This window comes from Physella acuta, unplaced genomic scaffold (assembly GCF_028476545.2).
Source record: "Physella acuta isolate Inbredline_101_S28 unplaced genomic scaffold, ASM2847654v3 ptg000978l, whole genome shotgun sequence".
Taxonomy (NCBI): Eukaryota; Metazoa; Mollusca; class Gastropoda; family Physidae; genus Physella; species Physella acuta.
The window spans coordinates 79,630-90,000 of record NW_026732495.1 but is presented as its reverse complement, the minus strand read 5'-3'; the positions used below and the strand labels follow the sequence as shown (position 1 = coordinate 90,000).

Below are 10,371 nucleotides of genomic sequence, written 5' to 3'. Positions count from 1 at the left end.
CAAATTTTGAACCACAGGTGTTCATAGTACCACACCTCCTCAATCCGCCACCTCACCCCCACACTGTTAACCCCCCCCCCCTCTGTCTTGACAAATCTTGAATCACAGGTGTTCATAGTACTACCCCTCCTCAATCCCCTCACATCGGGACCATCTCCTCATCCCCACACTATGAACCCCTCCCTTTCAATGTCTTGACAAATCTTAAACCACAATGTCCATAGTACTCCCCACCTCTCCAATACGTTTATCCTCATACATCGAGGTCATCCCCCAGACACACCGCGACCGTCCCCTCACTGTCGCCTCGTGACTGGACACACCCATAGCCCTTAGGTCTTCATCGGACCACATATCCCCACCTCACAAACATTATACCCCCTCACAACCAGCTCATGTCTTTACTATTCTTAAGCCTCACATCCTCCTCAACACCCCCACCTCCCTCAACACCCCCACCTCCCTCCACACCCCCACCTCCCTCCACACCCCCACCTCCCTCCACACCCCCACCTCCCTCCACACCCCCACCTCCCTCCACACCCCCACCTCCCTCCACACCCCCACCTCCCTCCACACCCCCACCACACAGCAGGATTAAAACATGACAAATCTCGTATAAGTGTTCATAGTACCAACCCTCCCTTCCCTTCCCATGTTATAATTTGCTCTGTAATGACGTTACCTTCTCTCAAAATCACACCAGCACAGGTGTTTAATTGCTATTCAACAAGTAGGCATTTTAAAAGAGTAATTACGTTAATTAATTAAGCCCACGCTTTGAAAAAATATTAGTTATAGATAGTTCTTGGGGCCGAGTTAAAAAATAATGCTTTGTCTTGTTTATTCTAAAAATAGTCTTCCACAATTTGTTTACCAAATGACGTGACTGTAAGCCACAGGACTGTGAACGTCACGGCTCCAGGTTTGAACAATCGACCGTTCCTCGTACAGGATGTCGTAATTGCTTCAAGAATCACCAAGTGTTCCCTTGCAATGCCCGGGGGCTCTTTGCTTTTTATTTTTTTTATTTCTAGAAATGAGATTCACATTCCTAACGAATCGTGTGCTAAAATAGATGAATACCAAACGGAATATAGGAAGAGGCGTTGATTTAAAAACTTAGACATTGAAATTTTTTAAAAAACATAGTTTTTTTAAAGTTTGATTATAATTTTTAGTTATTGCAATAAAGTTAAAAAATAATTTTTATATAGCGAACATGAATAACATTTGTTAAGAAAAATGTGGGGCATTTGTTTATCTATTTACGGCTTAAAACGAGATATCTTGAAATGACGTTATACCCACGCCAAATGCATGGTACATGACGAAAGCTAAGATGCCTCCATATATTATGTTTTCAACATCAAAACTAAACAGTGTTTCTTCCAGACTTTTTTCTCCGGGGGGGCACTTGAAATTTTCGGGGGGGGGGGGGGGCGGTAGACTTTCTTCGGGGGGGGGGGGGGGCGGACACTGTTAAAAGTATATATTTTCTATATAAATTATATAAATTTCATTTCGTTCGGGGGGGGGGGGGGGGCGGTAAAACATTTTCGGGGGGGGGGGGGGGCTTCGCCCCCGAAGAGATGCCTGGAAGAAACTCTGAAACTAAATGACACCTAGACAGTGTTAAGATGCGGCACCGAATTGTGACACAATGTAGATAAGGCACGGGGGGATTAGGCCTAGTAAAGGCTAATTTTTCTTTAACCGTGTTGGCTATTTTAAGAATATATGTAGATGTCTGTAATGGTTTGACGTGTGACACACTGCTTGTATCTGACGACGTGTCTGATTTTCACATCGCTGTTATGTCTGGCCCGCTGGATTGCTATTGTTTTGACGGCCATGACCACTGGATTGCTTATAAAGTTGTAACAACCTCGACTCATCAGAAACTTTGGAATTCTTTCTCCAACTTGCACGGTGTTTAGCTAGATTTTTCTCCCGTTTTTTTTTCATCCCCTCCCCTCTTGGGTTATCGGCAACGAGTAAAACATGTCCCACACTTCTTGGTGAAAAGTGTTCCCCCATCTGCGAAAGTCATAAGCAGAACTTCGTGGATGGCTTGATCCTACCGTGTGTCCCAGACCTACGGAGACCGGGGGGTGGGGAGGAGCTAATGAGTTGGTCGGTACACGGTCCGTTGTGCAATTGAACGTGAGGGAGGGGGCGAGAGTCGGTGCATGTGTGTACGGGTTAGTTTTGTACTACAGATTACCTCTCGTTTTTTTTTTTGAATTAAAGTACTCAAAAAAAAAAAAACTTGTGGTAGTGGCGTTAAAAAATAACTTTTCGCCCCTTAAAAAAATTAGTTTATAAAGTACCTTTGCGTATGCATGCACAGAACTGGGAGCTGCAGAACATTATGATGAAGTGAGGACATAAACATATACAACACTTTCTGATTAAGTCATGATTAAAATATAGAACGGTTTATCATAAAGAACACCTTATTGATAAAGTGTTAAGAGACAAACATTTAAATATCTTATAATGAAGGTTCAGGACAGAAACACAAAACACATAATGGTGAAGAAACTAATAGAACACCTTATAATGAATTGTTAGGACAGAAACTAATAGAACACCTTATAATGAATTGTTAGGACAGAAACTAATAGAACACCTTATAATGAATTGTTAGGACAGAAACTAATAGAACACCTTATAATGAATTGTTAGGACAGAAACTAATAGAACACCTTATAATGAATTGTCAGAACAGAAACTAATAAAACACCTTATAATGAATTGTTTGGAATGAAACACCTTATAATGAATTGTTAGGACAGAAACTAATAGAACACCTTATAGTGAATTGTTAGGACAGAAACTAATAGAACACCTTATAATGAATTGTTAGGACAGAAACTAATAGAACACCTTATAATGAATTGTTAGGACAGAAACTAATAGAACACCTTATAATGAATTGTATGGACAGAAACTAATAGAACACCTTATAATGAATTGTTAGGACAGAAACTAATAGAACACCTTATAATGAATTGTTAGGACAGAAACTAATAGAACACCTTATAATGAATTGTTAGGACAGAAACTAATAGAACACCTTATAATGAATTGTTAGGACAGAAACTAATAGAACACCTTATAATGAATTGTTAGGACAGAAACTAATAGAACACCTTATAGTGAATTGTTAGGACAGAAACTAATAGAACACCTTATAATGAATTGTTAGGACAGAAACTAATAGAACACCTTATAATGAATTGTTAGGACAGAAACTAATAGAACACCTTATAATGAATTGTATGGACAGAAACTAATAGAACACCTTATAATGAATTGTTAGGACAGAAACTAATAGAACACCTTATAGTGAATTGTTAGGACAGAAACTAATAGAACACCTTATAATGAATTGTTAGGACAGAAACTAATAGAACACCTTATAATGAATTGTTAGGACAGAAACTAATAGAACACCTTATAGTGAATTGTTAGGACAGAAACTAATAGAACACCTTATAATGAATTGTTAGGACAGAAACTAATAGAACACCTTATAATGAATTGTTAGGACAGAAACTAATAGAACACCTTATAATGAATTGTATGGACAGAAACTAATAGAACACCTTATAATGAATTGTTAGGACAGAAACTAATAGAACACCTTATAGTGAATTGTTAGGACAGAAACTAATAGAACACCTTATAATGAATTGTTAGGACAGAAACTAATAGAACACCTTATAATGAATTGTTAGGACAGAAACTAATAGAACACCTTATAGTGAATTGTTAGGACAGAAACTAATAGAACACCTTATAATGAATTGTTAGGACAGAAACTAATAGAACACCTTATAATGAATTTTTAGGACAGAAACTAATAGAACACCTTATAATGAATTGTTAGGACAGAAACTAATAGAACACCTTATAATGAATTGTTAGGACAGAAACTAATAGAACACCTTATAATGAATTTTTAGGACAGAAACTAATAGAACACCTTATAATGAATTTTTAGGACAGAAACTAATAGAACACCTTATAATGAATTGTTTGGAATGAAACACCTTATAATGAATTGTTTGGAATGAAACACCTTATAATGGATTGTTAGGACTGAAACTAAAAGAACACCTTATAATAAAGGTTAATGACCCACAAAAAGGGCACAAAGATGAATACAGCCCAATATAGAACCGATCAGGCAGACACGCAACGTTTTGTTTCATCACATCCTGTCTGAACAAAGGTGGGGTTAATATATACAATTCCCCCCCCCCCTTTTTTTAAGCTCACGATTAGGCGTGCTTGGGGTTCACAAGAGAAATCGCAGTATGCGAAAAAAACAAATTATTCAAGTTTTAAAGGGAAGTAATTCATCAAAACCTGTTGATTTGTGTAGGAAATCCGTCCTTTCACGTTGAAAATAATCTCATTGCGTTTTGGGTTGATAAAATATAATTTTTTTCTTTCTTATAAGTCTGTCGGACCCACATAAAAAAAAATTAAAAGAAGAAAAAAAAAGGTTGATTGAGAGTTTGCATTCTTCTGTGTAGTGAACTAAGTCGCGCATCTTTCGTTGACGCCACAGTGTCCCCGAGTAGCAAATCTGTTGTGAATCGGGTTTCTGCTTCAGCTGAGCCGTCAACCGCCACGCCAATAGGGGAGGGAATTCGGGATGGATTGTGATAGGGGAGAGAATCGGGGATGGATTGGCCGCGAGTCTGCTCATACAGGGGTACAATGGAAGTATTAGGTGTATGATAGGGGTTGGTAAAGATTTTTTTTTTTAAACTTCATTAATTTTTTAAAATAATTCTTAAAAAATGCCAATGTAATTATTATCGGAAAAAAAATGAAATACAAATTTAGAAATATTTGGTATTTCGTGCCAAACCTGAAACGGACATTGAACTCTGCAGAACAAAGGCTATTGTTGGTCAGTCCGCCATTTCGACATCAATTGAAAAATTAACTTCAGAGATAATTTCAAAACGTTTGTCTAATTACGATTTTTGTGTTATGTTTGCTTATAATCTTACGCCTATAATAAATATGTGCTTGTAAAATTGATGTATACATGTATAACATGTGTATGTATATACGCTGTATGTATGTATATGTCAGTATGTGTAAGAGTCGGGGTCTCAATTTGAAACAGCGACATATAATTAGTATATGAAAACACACAACTTTTTTCTTGGGCTCCCCTTTTCTGTGTTAACACAAAGCCGAGTTTAAAGGAAATTCTGAGGTCAATAGCATTTCACACCCAGGGCGGAGGTGCTAAATTTGTTCGGATAATAGGAAAGCACATTGCAAGGATACGAACCTTGTATTTAAACATATATTGTTGGTGTATATATATATATATATATATATATATATATATATATATATATATATATATATATATATATATATATATATATATATATATATATATATATATAATGGTTTGCTTAGAACATCTTTGTCATTGTGCCTCCATTGAACCCACCCCAAACCCCCCACCAACCCCTATAAAATATTCACATTTTTACCCAAGTATTTATATCTATTAGTATAACCATAATCCATATTTAAAGCAAACTTTGTGTTTAAAGTTTAGATGCTGAGAAAAGAAATATTTGCTGCTGTAATTTTTTTTTTATATACATAGTACACACTTTAAATGTATCTTGCCGTCCCCGCCCCCCCCCCCCCCCCCCCCGTCCCTCCCCCCTCCCTCCAGCCTTAGTCCGGATTTTAAAAAAAAATACGACATCATGTTTGGGGAGGGGAGCGTAAATCGTGCGTGCTTTCACCTATCGACAACCACTCCGTTTGAAACGAAAAATATTTCTATTTAATTTATGGTAATATATCAGGGCGATTTACTAGCCCCTACACCGGGTTGTCAATAACGCTGCCGTTTAACCCCTTTACCGCTAGCCGTATTACTCAATCAGCCCTCATACGGGGGATTCGCATGTATGCATCGATAGAAATCCACTGAGAATGTCGTCGCCAGTGGCTTTGTGAGAATGAATTGTGCTCATATAAGCTAGGCTGTGTGGGCTAATAATAGGACTTCAAACTCAGACGAAGAGCTTAAGAGTCTGACTTTGTTGGATTTTATATATATAGATACTTTGATAAATAAAATTGTGTTGTTTTCTTAAGAATTTTTCTTATCAAATTTGCGTTGTTTATGAACTGTCATATTCATACATTGTTCCCCCAAACCCTTGTACTCCCCCGCTCCCGCTGAATTATAATTTTTTTTAAAACATACTTCATGAGTATTTAATAAACTTTTTCAATCCCTTTTTATAAAGTAGATAATGAGATACGGAAATATTGTAATGAGGAAATATTGAGATGAAGAGCGAGCAATCAGAGTGCGGAAAAACTATTAGCCAACAAATGGGTATGGTCGTGCCGCCTCCCGCTTCCAGTAATTACATCAGTGTGCCACATGTGGTAAAGTGGCTAAGTGCTCTTATTAAAACCATCGCGTTCACCATAACAAAAAAAATCGACATGGATAGCTGCCGGTAGCCCTCTCTTACTAGCAGTTGTTTGGCTTCCGCCTGTTTCTGTGTGCCGTGTTTTTGTTCTCTCAAGGCCCCTAGTTGTTTGTGTGGGTGTGAGAGTTGTTTGTGTGGGTGTGAGTACAATTAGGTGGGAAATGAAAGGTTTAGTCAGACAACAGTTTATATTTTTTTTTAAATCGTTAGGCCTAATTAATACAATAAAAAAATCCTCCAATTAAAGCAGTCAGTTACTACTTCATGTATTTAAAGGGACATAATTCTTCATTTACTTAAAGGGACATAATAAAGTTTCTTAAACTATTTAAAGTAAACCAGTACAAAAGATCCTCCAATTAAAGCAGTCATTTACTACTTCGTGTATTTAAAGGGACATAATTCTTCATTTACCTAAAGGGACATAATAAAGTTTCTTAAACTATTTAAATTAAACCAGTACAACTTTGTACAATATATCTGGTTCAGTGTTGTTTAAACATTACGTCACATCCTTACTTTAACATATACTAGTTAAATTTAGTGCTTATATTCACTTTTATCTGTACTAATAGAAGATAGAAGTCTTAGAAAATGAAGAGTTACAGAATTTAATTTAATACTAATCTGATCTTGTGAGACCCATGTGAGTGGGTTCTGGGTGGCTTTCTTTATTTGGGCTCATGTAATTCCTGCAACCCTTGCTTCATTTTCTGTGGCACTATGACCTGCCTGGTGATATATTCTTGTTCTCCTGTTTGCCCAATCCATCCTCACTTATGGATTTTGATGCTTTGTCTATGGGGGCAAAGTAGAGTTCACCTGTTTTTTGGGACCTTGGCATATGAAGGGATTATGTGGTCAGCACTATGCCCAGGTGCCTTTACTTTCCCTAGCATGAGTTAGGTACTCATCAGAGCTGAGTGAACTAAGGGACATTCTACTGACTTGAACCCAGATTTGAACTCGAGACTTTCGGGTTAGAAATCTAGAGCTCTACCGCTAAGCCAGCCCATCCCATTCTATAGGTTGCTGCTTCATACTTAATTTTACCAGAAAATATAATATGAATAAAATGAATATTGTACATTTTCTGTACCAGTGGCAGTACTGTCTAAAAGCTCCACTTTATACATAAGCATTGTCTTGTAATTTAATCCTTTGAAAAAGGAGTTCCCCGACAAAAGAAAAAAAAATAGGTATAATTACTTCAGTATTTTGCGGAAATGAAAGTGAAAGATATCGCTTAACAAAACAAAGTGATGGGTAGCTAGTGTGGGAACTAAGCCATGATCCCTGAATCAAGGCTAGAACAAAGAAGCAGTTTACACAACACTTGCCAGTTTTTGAAAGAGAGAACGCGTCTCATTAGGCTTATTTCACACACTTCATCATTAACACCTGAGGAAATATTTTTTTCACACAGCTGTTTTAATAAATTAACTAAATTGTGAAGGAAATGTAAAAAAAAAAAAGCTGTAATCATTTCCATAATTGTTTTTATTGTTAGATAATTATGGATTCAAGAGAGAGTTAGATAATTATTTAAAATTAATTTTTAAATTATATTTTTCCCTTATCCAGCAAAAATTTTAAATTTTTTAATGTTTTATTTTGAGTTCTTTTTGTATAAAATGTATTATTTTAAGAAGTACTTAATCCAACTTTAATGAAATTCCCCATGGTTTGAAATAAATTAGTACAGAGCTGCTTTCCCCAAACTCCTGATCTAGATAAAGTGATCCAGAGAAACTTTGTTTATGCTAAAAATTCCCCGGTTTATTAAAACAATTTCATTTCCCAGAGTAACACTGATCTTCCCAAGCTCCTTGATATTTATAATACAAAACTATACTCCGCTCATAAAGAAGAAAACAAGGGAAATAATTATCTGAATTTACCTGATGGACATATGGGGGTGAGAGAGCCTGATGTTATTCTAACCCAGCACAATTCAGGCCCCGGCAGCTGGCATAATACCCAGACAGCAGGGAAAACAACAGCAAGTTTGCTGTTAATTTTCTTTTAATCTGTCTCCTAGACTAAACACCCTGCTTCAACATCCTGGCCAATTGATTGTTCATAATATTATTGTTCTACTCAGCCACAAGTGATCTATCCATTGTGTGCGTTGTGAGAACACTTGGATCCCATTCGTGTAACAGTTGGTGCCGGTAGTCTCTAGACATCCCTTAATTACTAACAAGAAGAAATAAGATCCATCCCACCTTTTTTTTCTTTCTTTCTTTCCCTATCCAAGTTAATGGAGAACAGAGGTTGCATGAGACCAGTGTGTGAAATAAAATGCCAAATTTTAGAGGTATAGATCTATCTGAGGATGAGCTAGGGGGGATATTAAAAGCACATGAGGTTTTTTTTTTAAAATTGTTTACACATACACAAGAGATGATTTCCAGAGAGCGCAGGCGGTGCCAGAATTGGTTTACAGTTACACCATGCTTGGCATTCACATTGCTGCTTAAGTGCTTCAATTGTTTTGTAATAAAACTGCACTCCGGCCACTTCATTATGTAATCAGGGTATCAGAGTAACGCAAGATGTAATGCTTGTGGGTTTTGAGCAGTGACGTGGGGTGGGGTGGTAGAGCATGTTACTGCTAACCTGAACATGTTGAATTTGGTTCCCGTAGTTGAGTAGGGTTTTCCTGAGTCCACTCAGCTCTATTGGGTGCCTGAGTAAACATGAGGAAAGGCAGATATACAATCACAAGATTCTTTTAAGGCATAGGACTTATTTATCTCCCTTATGAGCTCTTTAGGTCTAAAGGGTATTTACTGTTTAAGAATGAACACATCATACAAACAGAAGATTCCAACTCTACTTACACAATGCTCTGTCATTCCTCACAAACATACACACTGGTGTGGGTTTCATCAGTTGCATTGGGATTTATTATCATGATATTGTATTCAGATTAGATTATGGAATTACTGCTTTATAGTATTTAAAAATATATTATTACAATTAATTAACTTAGACTAAAAGCTTTGATTAAAAAACTACAAAAAAGATTGCTTTCATCTCTACATTATAATTTCTGCAATAAATGTGGCTTACCAAACACATTTTATGCAGGTGCTGAAAGTGTGAACTAGAGTTTATATATAAATACACAAATTCTCTTTTGGTGCCATCATCAGTTGGATTACTTAAAACTGTATCATTAATTAATCAATTAATTAGTTAATTATGATTTTTATCTTTTTGTTTGCAGGCACGCCAGTTTTTTCCAGCCAGAATGCAACTGAAGTTAGGTACAGATGTGCCTGCGACCCACCTGCTTGTGGGCCTAACCAGAATGATAAATATTGTTTCACTGAAGGAAAGGTGGGTAGACTTTCTACTGTTAGCCTGAGTCAATCTTAACATGGTGTGATTTTTGACTCATCCACAGCTCTTGTGTAGGTTTTTTTTTTTTTGGTGCTAATGTGATGGTAGGATTGGGTTACTGCTTACCCTGTTCAGTGCTTAAGAGAACTCTTTGTTCCTGTGAGTTAGGAAAAACATCTTGACTTGAGCAAATAAACATATCTGTTTATCATTCTTGCTTGATTAGTTAGTGTCAGTAATAATTGGGCACTGATGTAATGAGATATTGAATCTATATTGAATCTTAGTTTGTTTTAGTCTATTATAATGAACACCTTAATAATGCTTTAAATAACAATAACATAGGAATCTCATTTCCTACTGTCTATTGTAAAATAAACACAGTTAAGGGACTACTTAATACATTCTTCATTTCACTATTTTACCATGACTTAATAAAAGCTCAAAATGACCTAGAGATGCAGAAGTACTTAAATAATTGTGGAGAGTTACATAGACTAAGAAACAATACTAA

General features: G+C 36.5%; 1 protein-coding gene across 1 annotated transcript in view; it reads left to right on the top strand.

Moving 5' to 3' along the window:
• LOC131954171 (activin receptor type-1) overlaps window positions 1-10,371 on the top strand; it is a 40,216-nt gene that overhangs the window by 18,557 nt on the left and 11,288 nt on the right. Inside the window, exon 2 of the mRNA XM_059317706.1 lies at window positions 9,742-9,854. Within this exon, the coding sequence (XP_059173689.1) occupies window positions 9,742-9,854 (113 nt within the window). The remainder of the gene's footprint in view (window positions 1-9,741; window positions 9,855-10,371) is intronic.